Raw genomic sequence first — 21,019 nt, 5'->3', positions numbered from 1 at the left:
TGTGACTGTGAATGCCTTTCAGAGGATGGTAGTATCACTGATAGGAAAGTCTTTGAAGGAAGCACAGAATGCTCCGTCTAGCTCTTAGTGAAGTGTTGTGAATGTAATATTGATGATGGTTATGCTTGTAGTTGTATTACAAATGAAAATGTGTAGAGAGAGCACTCCCATTGCAATCAGTATTGTAAGTCTAGTTAATGTCAGTAGAAGCAGAACAAATGTGGCTCGTCAATTACAGCCTCTAGGGGAATGCTTACAAGAACAGCTAGGCTGTGAATGGTCAGAAGGACCTTCCATTTGATTTATCTTTCTCATAAGGATAGGATCTTAATTAAAGGAGTCTAGGTTTAAAGATTCTTTATGTTGAATTGAATAAATGGGTTTCTTTGATCACTGTGGAGGTAGGAGAAAAAAGTTAACTGTACACTTCAATTCCTGATCGCTACAGTGCTAAGCTTATTTTTCCTTTGATGTTGGCATGGTACATGTATGTGAATTTACACCAAATAAGTAGGATACTTTAAAGTTGTTTTTCTCCCTTACTGTTCCTGTACAGCTGAAGACAAAAGGAAGAGAGAACGCTACAATGTCTCCTGAGGTTGCCTTGAACAGAATTTCTCCTGCTCTTTCACCATTCATTTCGAGTGTGGTGAGAAATGGAAAAGTAGGCCTGGATGCTACTAATTGTTTACGAATTACAGACCTGAAATCTGGGTAAGTGTTTGAGTTCCTTGTTTAGAAAGAATGCCCACCCCCTCAATGACAGTTCAGATGTCTTTTCAGGACTTATTTTTTTACTATGTTAGTGTGTACTTCAGCATTTTCAATATATCTGAAATTGAAATACTGTCTAGATTTTTTTTTTGTCTTATTACCATTCTGTACTTTGTGGGATTTAATTTGTCACATTGTTGGCGATAATAATCTTGCTGAAACACTTTCATTGGTGCCACTTGGTAGTGCTGGTTTTCAGCAGTTAGATTGTTTTAAGCACATTTTCCAGCTGTTTATCACTTGCTTGCTTAATCTTTTCTATAAATTCAAAACTGGATGATAAATTTCTAAGACCTTACTGTAGTAACAAATATGCTAATTAACAAAGAAAAGCATTTTTTCTTTATCTAACCTTCTTCAAGATTAGTACATCAAATAGCTGTAGGCTGCAGTGTTTGAAATAGACCAAGCTACTATTTCTGTTTTTAACTCTAGAAGGATGCGTGGTGGTTTTCAGCTGCTGATAAAGTTTGGGATCCACAAGTACAAAGGGAACTCTGATGTGTAACCTCTGTGAATAATACATGGGGGGTGTGAGCAGCTAAAATTAGAGTTTACTTTGGATTTGCCAGATGGGAAACTCTCAAAATAGCTGATAAAGAATTCTGAAGATGAGAGGATATCAGAAATTGCTTCCATAGTTGGGCATCTAACCACATTCCTGAGACTGGAGTAGAGACTCTGAAATTATTTTGGCTTAAGGTGCTGAAATCACTTTGCATCACTTTGATGCAGACTCTGCTGGTTTGTTTTGAATGATTGTAACCCAATAAGTTTTGAGAACTACCATGAAAATTCTTTAAAATTTAGTTCTGCTGAAAACTGTTTCATGTGCTTTTGTAGTCTGCTTTGTTATGATTTCTTGGACAGTTTGGGAGTTGCTTTTCCTGTAGATACGATGCCTTTTCATGAAAGTCTGATTTCTGTGGTTAACTTGAAAAGAGTTATCCTCTGTGGCAGAGTACCGTCCTTCTTGGAGGTCTAAGAAGCTGTAACTTTGTGTTGCTTGCTTTAGTGTTTAGGCTTGCAGATTAAAGGAGACAGGCTGAGCAGTTACTTACCTGCAACTGTTGCTTCATTGTAGCCCTTGCTTTTTCTTGAACTAGTCTCCTAGGAAGGCTAAGGTAATATCTGTCTTGCCTTCCCTTTTCTGAAAAGGGAGAGAAAAAAAAAAAGACAAAACACAGGTGTGTTCTGGTGATGAAAGTGTCAGCTTATTGTGGGAGATAGATAAGAGTTCTGCTCAGTGCCCACAGTGCTTATGCTGCTTGCCTTTAGAATAATAGATTAAAATGATTCAAAGCAATGTTTTTTTTAGCTGACTCTTGTCAGAGATATTTTAGTGTGTTAGTTTTTAGCCTGTGGCTTTACTGAGATGATCTTGAGTTTACTGTGATATATCCTGAGTGTTTTCCAAGAGTTTATTCTTAAAAAACTGAAAATTTACTCCTAACTGTGCCTGTTTTCCAACCTAGTGATTCAAATTCTATACTATTTGCATTGAATGTAGAGTGTAGAACAGAAGTGCAGTGACTGAGAGAGATTTAAATTTGCCTCTGGGTGCTGCCTCTCGGGGAAAAGTTTGTAGGGCTATGAGAACCCAAAAAATAGATTGGAAGATATTGGTTTACTCTGTACTCCTATCCTGACTTAATGCTCTTATTCAACCCCCGTATACTTCTACTTTCTTTAAGCTTTAAAAAAAGAAAAATGACAATGCTCAGGAAGTAGAAGTCAGGGACGGATCTAGGTAATAACTGTATGAATAAACAAGGACATAGAGATTGGACAGAGAGAAGGAAAACAAGGACAGCAGTTAAGTTACAATAATGGGGATGAGGTACAGGATGTTAATTGCAGAACTTCCTTCAGTTTCAGTATTGCTGAATCAGGCTTTAAACTTAAAAAGCAGAAATGTATCTGAGGAAGAGGTACTAGATTAAGTGTCTGAAATCAAATAAAAAGCTATTATTTATATCAAATGAGTATGATCATCAGCAGAAACTTTTGAATGAGTATATGTTCATTGACATGTGGAAGGAACTTGAAACATGTCTTGCCATAGGCTAGCTTTAATTTGTTACGGAACATACAGATGTTTTATGAATTAACTGCTGTGTTGTGCGAAAGATTTTTAAGACTAAAAAAACTGATTTTTTTTTTAACTTTTAAGATGTTAAAATCTGTGAAGTAATCTTTTCAGTAGATATTAACTTAGAAGACAAAGACTTCTGGAAGCTTGTGAGTGCCTTGACACTGACAAGAGGATCGAGGCAAGGAACTGCGTGGCTGCTTCACTGTCACACATCACAGTGTTACTCTGATAGAAAAGTGGTGGTTAATGCAGTACTCTCTGGTTCCCTAACCAACCAGTGCTTTATGTTATGTAACAAAATTTACAGGCGCAAGATGCATCCATTCTCAATTCGTAGGTTTTAGAAACTGGAGCTGCAGATCACGGGGAATTATAGAAATGTATTGGATGTGGTAGCATCTCCAACACCTTGCCTATTCATAACTTCAGTTTCTTAGTTCTCAACTTGAAAGTGGAAGGAATTGCACTTTTCTTTAACTAGTGCAAGATCAAGTACCAGGTTTATAGCCTGTTATGTCATTTGGTTTTGGTTTGTATATGTTGAGTATTATGCAAGTCTTTAACTGTTTGAAAATTCAATCCGCATGCCAGATGTTTTTAGTGAAGAGCTTATTTTGTGCTTGCTCTAACTTATTGCTAAGACTACCTAATTTTGTTGTAAACTGTATTAAAGAGCCGATGTTGGTTTAAAAGTATGAAGTATGATATGTTTATTTGCTTTACTTGCAAGTGTGGAAGGGAAATAGATCACAGTCAGGAAATCCTATTGTTTTGCAGTCTTTGAGTATGTAAATGATTTATAATAACATGTTACAATTCCATGTCTGTATGTTTTACAAACTTAATAGGCAGTACTAGCCTCATCAGACATGTATATTTACATCTATGAGTAGGGCCTTCAGGATCAAGATCTATTCATAGGAATCATACGGCTGCTGCTGATGCAGAGTGAGTGAAGAGTTGTGAGAACTGTTTAACTGTGCTCAGCAGAACGACTTGATAGGACAGAAAGGAACTTTTTAGTAGAAACAGTAATGAGAACTTAGGTGGTACACAGTTACCCAAAATATCATTTTATTAAGTCTACAGAATATTATCAACTTGTTAAAGGAGCTCCCTAGTTAACTAAAATAGAAGCTTATTGTTAGATTGCATCTGAAATACAGCACCTTTAGCAGCATTGATCCTGATGATAAGGAAACCCTGGCAGGCGTCTCTGTTGCATCAATAAAAGATATTCCTGGGGATGTCAGAATGGATCAAAGCATTTAACTCTTGCATAGGATATTACCTTGTCCTAGACTCAAAGAAAATAATGCTGCCAGTTGAGTCAATGCCATATACTGCATCATTCAGTTAATCTACAATGGTGTCTCTTTGAAATAATGACCCATCTTAATTAGATATTAAAATCTCTTCGTAACCATCTTAAATTATGGCTAAGACATTTTTCTTTGTGTTTATACATACATACATTAACCATGGGAAATATGTTGAATAGGAAAAAGCAATTATTAAGTAATTTAGAAACAGAAGAAATTTTCCTATATAAAGGCTGTGTAATTATTGTGTATGTAGAATCCAGTTATTTAAGAGGCAACTGTTTTTCCTATGGCTTGTTAGAATGGTGTGAGACACACATGTGTTGGTCGTAGCCTTTGAGAACGTTTCCGTGCAGCTGTTCATGGGGGTGTCCATGATAGAGCCTCAAATTATGTTGAAAGCTTATTCTTACTCAGGACTTTATTTTTTAAATTACTTTGTGTTGCACCACTGGGAATTTTAAAATGAATGTAATAACTAAAAGTTCTAGCTACTAAGAGTCTATTTTTGTAGATATGTGTTCACAACAAAGTTGTGTAACTTTGTAACTTTCATTCTTGTTTGGTTATACTTAATTATTCCATATTTATTATGAAATTAATAGTGAAATTTTTACATAACTGAGTAGTAAACCATGTTGTTAGTTTGTTCCTTGCATCTGTCTGAAACTGTATGAGGAGTGATTAAAAGAACATAGCAGATTTCAACTTGCAGGTTCACTATCAAGCTGTAATAAGGACATTTGTAATTTCCTACTGAACAATGATTATTTAATTTTTGTGTTATCAAGTAGACTGCAATATGCTTTGGCATTTCCGTTTCTTTTGGGCATTTCCCTTTTCAAAGTAAATATGCATTTAATGTATTTTATGAAATGTTATTTTAACTGTGAAATACTGTAGCAGTTATTTTAAGCTTTCTCTTTATCTTTGCCTTTCTTTACTCTAAACCTAAAGATTGTACTTCCGTTAAAGGAAGAAAATTTTTATTCCGTCATTCCATTTATTTCTATAGGTTGGTTTTTTTACATGACTCTTGAATGCGATTACTATGAAACACTGTTAATGTACGTGGTTTCTACTGGTTGTGAGTAAAACATATACTTGAAGGAATGTGGTGGTTTGACAGACTTGAGCGGTGGGTCCATGCGAACAACTTGTGGTTCGACAAAGTCCTGCTCCTGGGCTGGGGCAATCCCAAGCACAAATACAGACTGGGCAGCAGTGGATTGAGAGCAGCCATGTTGGACTTGGGGAGCACTGTTGGATGAAGAGCTCAACAAGTGCTGGCATTGCGTGCTTGCGGCCTTGAAAGCCAACTGTATCCTGAGCTGCATCAGAAGAGAGGTGGCCAGCAGGGTGAGGTGGGTGGTTGTCTCCTCCACTCTGCCCTTCTGAGGCCCCGTTGGGAGTAGTGCGTCTAGACCAGGGGCCCCCAGCACAAGAAAGGCATGGAGCTGTTTGAACAGGTCCAGAGGAGGGCCACAAAAGTGACCAGAAGGCTGGAGCACCTCTCTTATGGAGAAAGGTTGAGGGAGTTGAACTTGTTTAGTTTGGAGAAGAGAAGGCTCCAAGGAGTCCAAGGAACAGGCTGCCCAGAGAAGTGAGTACCCCGTCCCTGGGGTGTTCAAAGCCAGGTTGAAGGGGGTTTTGGGCCACCTGATGTAGAGGAAGGTGACTCTATTTATGATAGGGTGTTGGAATGATGATCTTTATGGTCCCTTCCAACCCAAACTATTTTATGCTTCTGGGAAAGGTATGATCTTTGCATCCTTTACTGTTACATTGGTTAAGTCATAAACTATTACTTTTTCCATGGAGTAGGTTGTTTCATTCTCATTTCTGATAGCAAATGCATTTTTTCACTGCAGGAAATTTTATTACTAGTAGTTTGTTGTCACTCTGAGGCTAAATTGAACAGGCTGAAGCTATGAAGGTACAAGGCAAGGGATCTGTGAATTTTTCTGCACTGGTTCAAAAGATTGTTTCCAGCGTTGCTTTCTTCTGCATTTCTTTTTGAATGTTGAAAGAACAAAAGGAAAACGTCTTAGTTTAATTTTCAGTTTAGTGCATACGTTTCCTGATGGTTTGGCAAATAATCTCCAAATATGTTAGCATTTTAAACACTGATTTTTAAATAGAGTGCTTGAAGTTGTTCAGGAAAAAGAAAGCATTTGTCAATTTTGAGCATTGTGAGTATAGACACAATTGTAAAGGTAACGTTAACTAATTGTGCTTTGATTCATTTGAAAGCCTGTGTATTTTTTCTAAGGGCTGTTCAGTTTAGATACTGCACAGTATGTATTTGCTAGTATTAGGCTGGGGCAGTGAGTGACTTCCAGTCTGTCTGCATGAAAACTGAATGTCATTTCTACCAGTTTTTTGTTCAGTAACAGTGAGAAGAAACTCTTTGGTACATGTGCCAACTATTTTTTTTTTTTCTAATTTGCTTAAAGGGAGCTTGACAAGTTATAGTACTAAATATAGGCCAAATGCATTTGGAAAGATGTACCTTAGCAATTTATTTAAATTTATGTTTTGGCTATCAATACCTTGATAGCTAGTTGAACACTTCTTGAAAGTCAGGGCTTACGTTAATATACTGTAAATCTCTGTCCAAGACCTTCTGCTATTATAAATGCTGATTCTAAGCTGGACGAATCTCTTCTATACTATGGATCCTGGGTGTGTGGTACATTTGACCAGAAGCTGAGAACAAATGGCTTTTAATTTCTTTTTGCTTCTGCTGAGTAGAGAAGAATATATTCATGTGTAGCTGATTGATAAATTCTTCCAGCCTTACATATGGAGTTACACTTTGTATGTGCCTGACTCTTATATGCATAGATGCATACATTGCATAACATTAAAAAACAGACAAACATTTCTAATAAAACTGAAGGTTATGGCTTTGCTTTTATTCCACTTGCTGCCATCTCTTTCTGGTAAGATGAGGGGCTTTAATAGCGTAGAAGATCATCAAAGACTCCCAATGACCAAAGCACAGCAGTGTTTAAAATTTGATTCTGCCACATTCATATTACAGCAAACAAATTAATGGGAATCCATCTGTAAACTATTTCTGTGGGTCAGTAAAAATAAATAAAGCAGACCACTAATTTTTGTAAACATAATCTATGCGCTATTTTATGATTACACAGTTGTTCTCTTTCTATGTGGGAAATCAAATCCTTTAGAGACCTTTTCTTGTAATGCATTGATCATTATGTAAGCCAGCACAAAATTTTTCTAAGAGAAGTTTCATTGTGATGGTAGTCTCTCTTATTGGTACTTTGGTTGACATCTCCCTACTGCTGCACTTTTAAGTGCGGCCTTATAAGTGCCTTGGGATCTCTGAAGTGTCAGTCATGGTGCTTTTTTTCCTGACAGAACTATTGACAGTTCAGGTAACTCTGAATTGGCAGTGTTGGTATAATTTCTCAGATTTGACTGCAAAAAGAATTATCGCACCAATGCAAATTTTGCTTATTTTACTCTGCTACTTGAGATATTTAGCTTGGGCATTTACTTGACGCTACGTTGCATGGTGTAGACGTACCCTAAGGCAGCTAGCGTCTAACTGGAAATGAGTATCTTAAAAGAATACTTAGAGCTATAATATCAGTGAACAGTTTCTTTTTTGCTCTTGAAATTGTTATGTTTATTAACATTATTAAATTCGGTCTAAGATAAGGTAACAGTTAACCTTCTCTATAATCCGTACAAAAGAAAAAAAATATATAAAAAGGAAGCCTTTCCTGTGAGAAGGGAATTGATACGAGTAACAGAAACCACTCAGGTCACATTATTTCTTCTTTGTAATATGTAGTGTATGGGTGAAAAAACAAAATTAGATCATTAGGATTGAGTGTTTTTGTTATTGTAAAATAAAAGAATCCCAATGAAATTGAATTAATTAAGGATATTGCAGAATTCCATTACAGAGAGGATGTAAAAAAAAAAATAAATAAATCTTCGTATATATGAACTTGTAGAACAAGTATATTTTCTTTAAAAAAAAAAAAGTAGTTCCTATGAATCCATGCAATAATATGAATAATATGGAAAATATGACAATACCAATTGATACTGGCTTCTATATATGCAATTTGATGTTGCTCTGCTGAGTGTTTGTGCTGCTGAAAGTAATGGAGTTATGAATTTGGAAAAGAAATGATCTTTTGTATCTGAGGAACTGAATTCTTGATTGCTGTATTAGCATAAATTTCTTTCTTCTCAGAGTTTGTAAGATTAGCAAATTAAATTGTTAGAGATCTGTGACCAGAAAGCTATAATGATAGGCAATTAGATGAAAGCTTTGGAAGAAAACGTGAGGAGAAAGGATATAGGACCATGGAACCCTCCTATTAATGTTTAGTTGGGTCACGAAAGGGGGAAATGTGTAGACATGGACAGTACTCTTAGTCTTGTTGCCATTTTGTTACAGCTTCCAGTAACAAAGCTGTTTTGTGATGTGAAATAACTTAGGTTCATAATAGCTTACCTTTTGAGATTTGCTGAATGAATATGCTTTCTGTGAAGACTCAAAGGATCTGAAACTCCAGGTGGTAGATAATTTCATACTTGGCAAAGAATCATTTTCTGTGAGTAATCTAAAAGTAAAAATGTACCTTGTATTTTTTTTAATTTTTAATTTTTTTGCTTTCTTCAGAAATTAAATTTACTTTAGTGAGCAGTAGAAATGTTTAGGTTCTAACGATTGGATTGTAACGTATAATCAAATGACAATTGTGGAAATACCAGAGAAGAGTTTGTGTTTGACAAGAGGGAAGGAAGATGAAGTAAAAAGGTGCATCTTCAACACTTTCATACTCTTCTTTAGAACTTTGCTTGTGAATTCCAAGAATTTGGGATTCGGCTGGTCTTACAGAACAGTGTGGTAGAGTAGTAGCTTTAAAGTGCAGTAAAGTAGTGTCTTTTTCTTTCCTGAACTTGCGACAGAAGTGTAGTTCACAATGCTTGTGAATTCAGTGGTTTATTACAAAGTATAGGCCACTGTCATACGCACTGCAAGTGTTATCCTATTGCAATTTACTCAAGTCTCTTAGTTTTTCAATGGCTCCTTCATTAAGTTTTCTATTTTCTGTTTAATTCTTCTGTGTGTAGCTTTTGAGAGGAATTATAGGCAATTACTGGAGTATAAATGATCTTGCTTACAAAAGTCATCAGTTTGGCTATAAAAGCTGTTTCTAAAGCATCTAAAGCATGTTTCTAAAGAACGTTTTGTTGGCAACATTCCTTTGTCGCTTTTTAATTATTTTTCTCAATTTGTACCATAATTGGCTCCCGACAATAATGAGCTCCAATCCTAAACTGTAGGGATTTTATGAACGCAGATTCTGAGATAGTCTGCTCCTTGGAGCTTTTCTTTCAGGAACCTACTTTACACATAGATTACACAATGCTGGTTATTGATTCTGTCTTCGTATTGTTGTTGTTGTTGTTGTTGTTATTGTTATTATTTTTGGGGTGGCACTTTTCTACCTACACTGTGACCGGGGGGAAAAATGTTCTTCTAAAACAGCTTTCTGAGGCAAAATGAGTGGGGAAATTTGTCACTCTAGAGGAGTCGCAATCATGTGGGATTTCTGCAAATCCTCATTTAATGCAGACGTTCTCTGAGATGATTTCAAAGTGTATGTAGGTGCACTTATTTATCTTCCTTCCCTCTCCATGGCTTCCCTGTAGAGGATGGGTTACGTGTCTGCGGAGATGTCTATACTTTGGGAGATTGCAGGGTATCTACAACAAGATTGTGGCAGATGTGAAAGGTTTGAAGTTCTAGAAGCTGACTCAAAGCTTTCCCCACCTGCAACATCTGTTTTGGCAAACTCCTACTCACGTTAAATAAATCTATGTTTACTTTTGAGATATAGCTGCTATAATTTGTTTTATTAATTACAATAGTCATTAGATACCTTTCTGCACTGTTTCTACTGAAAACAGGTTGCTGGCAGCTGATTTAGTTTTAAATAGTTCTTCGAAACTTAGTTGTTAAGAAATACACTTCTGCCCATGGGTACAGTAGGGAATCAAAAGGTTGTTTTCCTAGGGTATGTTTTCTGCCTAGTATCCTACTCCTTTCTAAAAGTTCTAATTAGTATGGTTCTGTTTATACAAAAAAATACAAATATGTGCATATGCACACACACATATGTGTGTGTATGTAAATAAATATATATATATATATATGTGAAAACCAGCAGTTAGAATAGATGAACGAAGTTTGCAGTTGATAACTATGGATTGAAATGCCATTCCAGTTACAGCACATCACCCATACTAACAAGATTTAAAATAAACATCACAAGTTACATTGTAGTACCAAGAGTAGGCTTTGTGCACAGTTTAATTTTATACTAAAATTAAAGCAAACCAGGTAGGGTAGGGATGAGTCTTAAAAAACTGTAGGTCTAACTACTAGAAAGCCTCTTGGAATAATTAAGATTTAGCTGATTTAAATATCTTAAGTGAAGTAGCAGTCACTGTAAACGTAACTGAGTTTGTTTCTCAAAAGCAGAGGTGCGTACTTTGTCTTTTAAGCAGAAGTCTCATTATATCATATTATGTAATATGCTTGTCTGTATAAAAAAGGGAAACTGAAGATGAACATAGGTGGAATAGCATGTCTCTCATTTCAAATTTCACTTACTGAATCTGTTAGTTTCTAGCAGCAGCTGCTCTGTACTCTTCTTGCAGGACCCTGGGAATCTGCAAAGCTTTGTGGGCTGTGCGTGGCAGGGAGTTGCAGTACAATTCAGGTTTTCTTTGTCTGTGTCAGCTTTCTAAAAGATGGTTTTCACCGGTTTTCTGTTTCTTCAGCCCTTCAAAAAAAACAACCCTGTCACCCACTGCTGGCCTTTCTTTCACTCTCCTCCTCCCTTCTAATTATTCTTTGTGGCTCTGTAGATGACTTATCCATCTGTTGTGAATTCTGCAATTAATTCTTAATTAAATGGGATGAAATATTGTCTTCAAGAAGCACTTGAGCAGATTCCCATCTACAAAGATGGGGGAAAAAGAAAATCTAAAGGCTTCTACAAAGAATGTTCTGTATAAATTTGAGGGGTTTTTCTTAGCAAATGCCAGATTAAAAGCCTTAGGTGTATTTCAGTGTTTGCTACCTCTGGGGGAAAAAAATGAAAAAACCCACTTTATTCTTTCTGCATTTACAGGAGACACGTATGGCCATGCTCCAGAATTCCTTTGCTTCTGCTGTAAATCTTGTTAGTTTACATGTTATCAGGGACTCTGGAGATCACAAAATTCTCAGAAAATTTCTATTGATGGTAGTTGGCTTGTATATCAGAGTGCTAGTGTTTCTGTTCATGCTGCTGGTTCCCTACTGAAGGTGGCTGATTCTTGATACTGCAGCCAGAAACTGTAGTCTTACTAGTAAGGATTGCCCATCTTTATCTCTGAGCTAAATTTGACTCTTGCTGATGAAACTTTTGGCCTCTGAATCCCCTAACTAAATTATATTTATATCATCATTACTGATGTCAAACTCATTTTCTAATTTAATCTCTTGTATCATGGGAGGGTCTTGGCCCCCTTTTTCCCTAAGAGTGTCTTTCTTTGCCATATACTGGAGCAATTAGAAACTTATAGTAGGTATGTTAGAATCAGGAATGTTTGGAAATACAGCCAGTACTCAGAACCTCCTTAGTTATGTTGAGCACGTGTGTGTCTTTTACCAATGTTTGCCATCATCGTATCTATAGTGCCTGTAAAGCATTTATACCAAAAGCCCAATGAACAACAGGAGTTGTTTGTTAACCAGAAAGTTCTGATCTTTAAGGATGGCATCTGTAGCAACCTCAGCATCGCTGAGATTAAAGTTTTTGCATCTCTGACTATTCCATTTAGGCAATCTCAACATCAAGTTCCCCTTCCAAGTGGCTTACGTTTTTAAATTTTTGTTTGCTGTTGCAAAGTGAAATTAATTGATGATTTGTCTTCTCTTCAGATAGTAAAAGCATAAAAGCTGTATGATCAGAGAAAGAAGACATGAGTCGTTAAGCACTTTGCATAACTTTTTATCGGGAAATTTGTTAGTTATCCAATTAGTGTATTGGTTCGTACATCTTTATTACCATTTGAAAACAAAAAAGGTATTTCTTTGGTAGAGCTATTGTACTTATACAGGTGTTTCTGAGTGTTTGCTATGGAATTACATGATTCTAAGAAGCAGATTTCTAGAAATTGTTTAAGGAGTTTCAGACTGGAATATAATATTTTGGTATAAAAGGAGATAGGTTTTTTTTCTTTCAATTTTTTTAATAGAATGGTTGTCTCCAGACTTTAAGAGCTGAAGTGTAAACAGCTAAGCTTTCGTTTAGCTGTGACATAGCACAGAACATACCTTTGGAGAAGATTTTACTAGGGCCCAGGTAGGCTTTCAAATGATGGTTGTAGAAGAGTGGCTGATAGGAGGGCCTTATTGATACTTGGGGCTGTCAGAATCCTACTTATCATGACTTTGAACCTGTGAAATATCAGAGTGGCTTAGAGAGAAAGGGATCAATCACTTTTAGCTTAAAAAAACAAACAAACAAAAAAAAAAACCAGGAGTTGTAAGTAGTCAGTTACAAATGTATTCGTGTAAGATAAAATCTTGATATTAAGCTCAACTAGAAGTGCCTTTCTACATGCTTTTAAAGTACTCTGTGAAGAAGACGTTTGTATCACAACTCTGAGCAACAGAACATTAATTACTGCTGTGCTTCAGAGCTTTCCTTTGTAAAATATTGAGTATTTAGATGAAGGTATGTAAATGAGTGTAATGTTTTCCATGAATAGGTAGCACATCTGTTCATTGTGAGATGAAGTCAGCTTCTGAAATTAATTTTTAATATCAGATATTATTATTCTACCTGTCAGTTCCCTGTGATGATGGGAAAAGTAATGTGTGTCCTTGTCACACATCATTCTCCTTCAGCTTCACTTTGGTGTGTGGACCATGCTAAATAAAAGAATCGAAAGACGTAAAATCTTGCATTTCAGAAAGGGTGGATGCCACACTTCTGGGTCAGGTAATCATGTGAGATTCTGTGTTTTAAGAAAATTCAAGTGAGAGAAGATGCCCGTAACCAACGTGTTATTTGTGCCTTTCTACAGAAAAGTAACACATAGGCTGCTAGTTGGACCAAAATTTTGATTTGCCTTGGGAGTTATGTTCTTTTACTGTTTCTATTAAAAAGTTGCTGCCTCTTTTCATATGGATGTATTTACGATTTTTACTTGATTGCTTGGTCTGTTATAATTTCTGAAGTCTCTTGTGCAGCCTAGCCAAAGAATGCAATTTGGAAACAACAACCAAAAAAAAAAGACACTGAATACTGTCATTTTCCATCAATTCTAGACCAGTAAAATTTAAAACATCTCTGCTGGAGTATAATAATCTACGAAAAATACTTAGTATTGCTTTTAGGGACATTTGCCATTAAATCAAGCTTTTATTTTAATGTTAAAGAATATTGCGCTTTCCGTAAGTATTTCCAAATGGTTCATTGTGCTAAAAGAAAGGATTGTAGGGTATTTATAGGATCAGAAATTTTTGTATCTGTTGAAAACGACAATGTTATTTTTATGGTATTTTGAAAAATGTGCCTGAAACTGTGACCTGTGATACTTTGACAGCAACTTCCATTAAATATTAACTGGTGTTGCAGATATATTTTAGAACCTACAAGTTATGTTTTTTCCTTTGTGTTGCTCTTTTTTTTTTTAATGCTTCCTAGAACTGGCCTTATGTGATGTGAGCCTTAGGAATGACTCGAAAGTAGATCATAATCCTGTTGTAGCTATTCAATCCATCCACAGCCGTTCAAATATTTAAACAGTGGGCACTCTTGTTTTACTATTCTAATAAAATGCATCTTTGAAAGAGCAATATTTTTTTATTTGTATTGCGCTGGATCTCCAGTCTTGCATGTTCTCAGACAGACACTGATGTTGCTCCCAGTGAGGGCAGTGGTGCTTACTGTTCTTGCTAAGCCCTACTTAATACTTAAAAAGCAGTTGCGTAGAATGTGAAGTCAATATTTTTCAGCTCTAGTCCTGTTATTCAGCATACTGTTATATTTCACATTGGCATCATTTGCAAGTTTAATAAAAAACACCTCTTTTCCATCAACAGAGTTTTTCAATGAGAGGCTAAATAATATTCTACTAAAAGAAAACCCACTCATTGCATTTGTGAAGCAAGATGTGTACTATCTTTTATGAAACGTGCCTTCCAGTCAGCTCTGGACAGATCTGATAATAGCTGTATCTGAATTATGTTCTGTAGATTGTTTTGTATAGTGCTCTCACACGTTGCTGCAAAAGTGAAGATAGAACAACTGTTGCTTCACTTTTATTTGCCAAGGCTATCTACTTTCTATGATGATGCTAAAATAACACCATGTATTTTGCCAAATCAATGTAGGCAGTGAATTGTACCATGTTAGATGCTGAGTGCACACAAATTCTTTGATTTTTTTTTTTCCTGATATTTTTATGTAAACTTAAGTGAAGTTGATTGATCTGTAGTTCTGTGGCTGCCTCTTTGATGAAGGTGTATGTGAGGACAAATTTGATTAACTTGTAAATGTAGCTCCTTGAACAGAAACAATCTGAGGCCACTGCATGTTTTCCTGAATTTGGAAGGGTAAAGAGAGGAAATACTGCATAGGTGAAGTCTGGTGGACCTGACTCTCTAAAGCATGGTATTGGTGAAAGGAGAGAATACCCTGTTCACCCTTAGGCCATTGCCACAGTAAGCACAGCTGCAGGAGTTATTATGTTGTATTGTAAGATCAGAACTGTTGTGCGTTCTGGCCTGCTCACTTATTTTTGCTTTGACTGTGTTTATGGCCCAGTAAACATTTCTTTCATTTTTTCACGTTGTCAGTGGATTGTATTACAGCACTGGATCACTAATGATGTTTCTTTTCACTTTTTAGTCCGGTTACCCAATCTTTAGCTTTGATCTTATGTGGGTTGCAACATGTGTAGCTTTTGTGCTAGGGCTATGAAAAATTCTCAGTGATCTTAGACTGTTAAGAAGATTGCTGGGAAATCATAATGCCTAGGTCTGGAGAACAATGGGCTGCTAACAGCTTCCAACATTCATGCTTCTGAGGCCTGTCCTGTGGCCATAGACCCACAGCAGTGAGAGCTCCAGGGACCATTGCCCATTGCCATTCCTGCCTGTGAAATGATTCATGATGCTGTTTCTCCTGGTGCAGCCAGGTATTTTGGTTCTTTGTTATGCAAAGATTTTAATACATGACTTACGAGGTATGAAAAGGTTGGTTGTGTCTTACCTTCACAGTAAACAGTTTTTCATTCTTATTATATTCATAAAATTCTCACTCACTGTGAGACCCAATGGCCATTATAGTGTTCCAGATCCTCAGGAGATATAAAATGGTGATAGATTCACAAACTGATGTGCTTTATTGTCATAGCCTAGGATACTTGATTCTGAAACTTACTTACCTGGAGGCTTACAAATAAACGTGACATATGTAAAGAATTGTCACCTAGAAAATTTATATACAAAGAGAATTTGATGGCTTTGACTCATTAGTGGCTACTGTTTCTATTAGCATCCTGAAACCAGGACTTTTTTATGCGTATTTTGTGTTTGAATGGAAAGAGGGTTGCTGGCAGAGATCCTAAATTTTCTCATGTCACTGAGAACTACTGATCTGGAGAGAATGGGCCTTCCATATCCTTCCTACCTTTTTCTTTTTCCCTGGTTTGTAAGGATGAATATTGTATTCAGAAAATCATTACTATGTCAGTCATTTGAAGGTGATGTTAGCATCTGTTGCCATCTGTAACAGCTTAGAACATTCTTCTCTTATCTTCGTTTTTAGCTGTACATCCTTGACACCTGGACCTAGCTGTGATCGGTTTAAGCTGCATATTCCTTATGCTGGAGAAACACTCAAATGTAAGTTCAAAACTATTGTTATTGCATCTTGACCTTTCTTTCAGCAGCGTTTTCTCTATCACATTAAGTTATTAAGCATCTCTAATTTCACAAATTTCAAAATACCTGGTTTTTGTTTTCTTAGAGCTGGAGCTTTAAAAACAAATCAACTATTTTTGAGATCAGTTTACAGCCTTCCATAATAGAGTGACAGATTTGATAACAAGAATCCTAAAAACCATGGTTCACAAGTTTCTCCCCAGTTCTTCTAATAAAACATTATGACCAAGACAATCTCATGATTTTAGTCTCATTTGTATGTGCTTTATGCTGTTTTCCTCTTTCTCTTTCAAGAAGAGTAAGATCCAACTTAGTAACTTTAGTAGCTTTACTAAGATCTCTAAACAGTAACTGCTACAACTTATGAGACTAGAGAGGTGTTACTTCAGCTTTTCTGATTTAGTGTTTTGTTTATATCTGTTATTGTCTTGGAGGATCTGCGTATGTTGGCTCATTTGCCCACTTTCCAATTATCTGTGTTTTGGTTCAAAGCATTAGCTTAAAATTTTCATTGTGTTTTTGTTTAATTTTCGTTGTTGTTGATGTTATTTTTGTTTTTAGAAAGCAGGGAATTGTTTTCTGAATGCCTGAGTTGCTGACTATCTGCATAAGAGAAGTCATAAAATTGTGGTATTCTTCATCTCTAACAACTAAAATATAAGAGAGACAACAAAATACAAATAAAGTAAAATTTAAAGCTTGACAACTTTAGATTTAGGGCAGCACCAGTGAAACCACTCCACAAGCACTGTGACCAGTTCTGGTCTCCCTAGTACTGGAGAGATATGTGCAAATTGTAGTGGGTCCAGCAAAAGATGGTGAGGATGATTGAGGGACTCTTCTATCCATTGTGCAAGGAGAGGGCAAAAGAGCTGAAACTGTGTAGTGTCAAGAAGAGAAAGTTCAGGGCAGATACTATCAATATGATTCTGTGTAATGTTTATAAGTACCTGATTGGAAGAGGTGAAGAGGAAATAGAGAAGGGGGAACCATGCTTTCCTCAGTGGTGGCCACTGAAGGTATCAGAGGAAATGGTCACAAATTGAAATACAGGAATTTCTATCTGAATGTTAGGAAAAAGCTACTTGTGAGCATTTTTTTGTTGTTAGAAGTACTTTAAAACTTCCATTTGGCACTTACAAAGTTGTATTTCTCAAAAGCTGGTCTGGAAATTTGTATGTGTGTTTTTGAGACAGCTGGGCTAAGCTCCTAAGTCTGTCTACTGTGAGTATTCTTTCCATTCTTAAAGTACAGTCATGGCTTTAGAGATTTACTAATTTTTTTCCTAAAAACAGCATATTAAGCCCTACCTAGCAATTATTTTAAAAATGAAAAAGAGGGACTATTTCTCCAAATAATGGCCATATTATTAGAAGATACAACTCTACCAAGTGGGATTTTCGTCTATACTTAAACAAATAAAAAATACTAGTGTTGAATTGCAGACTCAATCTAATGAATCTTGATGTGTATCACGATGTGTAGTAGATTCTACTTGAGATTTGTTTCAGGACTGCAGTAAAGATGCACTACAGAAGCTTCATGGGTTGACGCTGGTGAAGAAAATGCTTTCATGTTTTCTGTAGTACTGTAGTAACTTTCTCATGTACAGGGCCCTACTTTATATTCTGTCAGCCTTAGGTCTTTACTTGGCGTTAAAAAAAGTACAGGCTAAAATTGATCTTGATTCATAATAGAAAATTAGTAGATAAAAATGCACACATGTAAAGACATGGATATACAGACTATACCAATATAGTAAATATAGTATATACATGAAAATATGATTATGGACTATGCATCAAGTGTCAGTATTTACAAATCGGCTTTTTCCCCCAGTTCTTATATTCTGAATATCATGTAAACAATTAAGGAAAACCATAATGCTATTGCATTATAGTTCTCCACCTTCCCTGAAACCAAACAGCACAATTAGACCATGCTTCATATTTTAACATAATGGCAAACTGAATTTAGAAAATGGTTTTAACAAATAGAGATAATCATTCTCCTTGTTTCAGCATTACATGTTTGAAAATGCAGTGCGTCATTCAGTCCCATAGTGTGGAATAAATAGTGATGGCAGCAAATTCAAGAAAGTTTTAATAATGCTGAGTTTAGATCAGTAGTGATGGTAGAGGAAGACTGTCGTGGTGCGCTGCCAAAGATTTGTAGATACTCTGTTGTAGGCTGTTGCGAGATATGTTATCTTTTAAGGGCAGAATATTTCTGTAAAGGAAAGTTGCGAAATCTGCTAGAATAAAAAGATTGACTGAAAATATTCAGAAGCTACTGGTCTTCATTATATGGTGCCAAATAAAGACTGAAGTGTGTAGTTCCTCTGTGGTTTGTCTTACATCCTCTTTGCAACAGATCAGTTCTTTGCATATCATCAGTCATAACCGCTGCCACTGTACAAATACAAGTATTAATCCCAGCGTGCTGAAAATTGTTGGTAGGCTACTTTAGGGAAGTATAATTGCATTGTCACAGTCCCGTTTTCTAAAAGACCAGAAAATATACATTCAGTAGCTGTTTCATGCTTGTAGTGTAAAATATTTTTTTTTGTAGAGTATAACAGCTTTTTTTTTTAAAGTTTGATAACATTGAACATCGTGTGATTTAAGAATGGCTTGCTGGTAATTTTAATACATTTTCTTGAGATTCATAGAATCTTGGAATATCCTGAGTTGGAGTGGACCCATGAGGATCACTGAGTTCGTCTGCCGAGTTTGCATAGGGCAACTGTTAGTTAATAAATCATTTCTTTCAGATGTCACTTTCACCTTACTTCTGCATTTATCCTAAACTGCTGGAATGTTATACTGGGCAGTTACTAAGCTCCAGTCAGGAATAAGAGCTTGGGGACACCCACAGTTTTATGCTGGGGAGAATAAGTCAGTGATGGAGATAAATTAGGTTGTTAAATTAGTCTTCCATCACACTTCAGAAGTTTACAAATTATACTTTCAGAGAAACATTGTTGCTTCATTTTCTTCTGTAAGGGACACAATGAGTTCTGTTTTTGTGGCCAGAGTGGTTGGAAAATTGAGTTTATTTTTGCTAGATTGTCAATTAAAATTGAAAACAACTATATTAATTTTTTAACAAAGTCATCCAGGACTCAGTGAACTTAAGGCAGCAGCACTGCTTTTCTTTTATATTTGAATTTTTTCAATGTTCTTAATAGGATTTTTATTTCCAAGAAGGCAAAGTATCCATGATGCTGTAATGAGTACAAGGCCTAATAAGAAATGGAATCTGTATTCCAAAACGTACTCTGAATGGTATGCAGGCATATCCTTTATTGCTAACTGTACAATAGTATCTGATGAATAAAGAGGAATATTTGCGTATTTTGAGGTGGAGTGTTTTGTAATTCTTGCAGATGGATTGATCTTCCTGTGCTTAAAAATCAGGGCAGATGTCATAGCAGAGGTTCTCAAGCAAACTTACCAGCTCTAATAATCTTTACCTAATACTATTTTTAATTAAAGTGTATCAGTAAGAATGACTCACTTGGTCACTGTGATTTTGTTCTAAAGAACCCTGGAGTCTCTTGGTTGTGGTTTTAATTTTGCACTCAAGCTTCCTCTGTTTTCCCCCACCCCCCTCCTCTTATGCACTTCATATTTTCTTTTTCAGGCACTGATCCTCCTTCTCTCTCTCTGTCCTTGAGTGCTGTCATCTGGAATTTAACGGTGATTAAACAATGTGTTGCCCTTGTGATGCTACTGTTCTCTGTGGCTTCTTGAACTATAGTATTTTCATCTTTCATCTGATTTTCACTGTTTTTATATGAGTGGATTGCAGCTCTGCATTCTGCCGCCACCACTTTGTTTGGTTTCCTTCATCCCGAGGAGCATTTCTTTTGTGTCACTTGAAGCTTAGCTTTTCTTTTCTTTCCTTTTTTTCCACATCTAATTTCTGTTTCTTCAATTCTTATTCATTTTAGTTATGGGCCTTAGATTGTGAAGTCACCATTCTGTTGCCTCACTCGCTAGTTCAAAATATCCCTCGTAATATGCTGTATAGAATTTTATCTGATCTTCTTCCTTAGATAGAAGTACTTCAGGAAGTTTATCTAGTCTTCCTGTGGCTTTCTGCTTTAAGGAAGTAATAAGAGGCAAAGGAAATAAAAAATGGAGAGAAATACCTGAACTTCTCATTGCCCTTTTAAAAACTGCTTTGCTAATTTATTTGCTAAGTACTGTTTATCATGGCAGTAAAAAAAAAAATAAATAAAATAAAAATTATCTCACAATTAATTTTAAGATTCATGATTTGCATAGCCAGGTTGCTGCAGTATGTCAGTCTTCTGTGCAGCATCAGCTCATTTTATACAGGTTGTGGTTTAGCTGAGCTCTTACAGGAAAAACTTTTTGGTTCCTGTAATTCAGATTATGCTTTGGTGATATCATTATTTCCGTAGTAAGATCTTTTTGTTGGGTCATCTGAAGTACCTCCCAAAGATTCTTACTGGCAATATGTTTGGCAGGAATAATGAATATTTTTCTTTTGGTAATCTGCTAATGTTACTAATAGAAAACATGGATAGATAATGTAATCCTTTTTTTCTTTTCATATTTATTTTCTCTTAGAATACAAAATTTTAAATATTTTCTCCTTTTAAGCAATCACTTTCAGGTCTAGCTTTTTCTTTATTATTATTGAAACTTTCCCTTATGTACTGGACTTCTACTGAGCATGTAATTGACAAAATTTCTTTTGCAGGTGAAATCCTTGAAGTGTGTTTCTCATCAAGAAAAGCAATCTTACAAATATAGATGTAGAAATGTGTACCTCCAGAGGTTTTGAAGG

At 35.9% G+C, this 21,019-nt stretch overlaps 1 protein-coding gene across 1 annotated transcript in view; it reads left to right on the top strand.

The window, feature by feature from the left end:
* The first annotated feature begins 541 nt into the window (after positions 1 to 541).
* The window catches only part of BABAM2 (BRISC and BRCA1 A complex member 2), an 83,391-nt gene continuing 62,913 nt past the window's right edge, over positions 542 to 21,019 (top strand). The window contains exons 1-2 of the mRNA XM_010706933.2: positions 542 to 714; positions 16,083 to 16,159. Coding sequence (XP_010705235.1) covers positions 587 to 714; positions 16,083 to 16,159 — 205 coding nt within the window. The 5' untranslated portion in view covers positions 542 to 586. The remainder of the gene's footprint in view (positions 715 to 16,082; positions 16,160 to 21,019) is intronic.

This window comes from Meleagris gallopavo, chromosome 2, assembly GCF_000146605.3.
Source record: "Meleagris gallopavo isolate NT-WF06-2002-E0010 breed Aviagen turkey brand Nicholas breeding stock chromosome 2, Turkey_5.1, whole genome shotgun sequence".
In the NCBI taxonomy this organism is placed as follows: Eukaryota; Metazoa; Chordata; class Aves; order Galliformes; family Phasianidae; genus Meleagris; species Meleagris gallopavo.
Note: the sequence above shows the minus strand (reverse complement) of the source record. Positions and strands in the feature narration are given on the sequence as shown.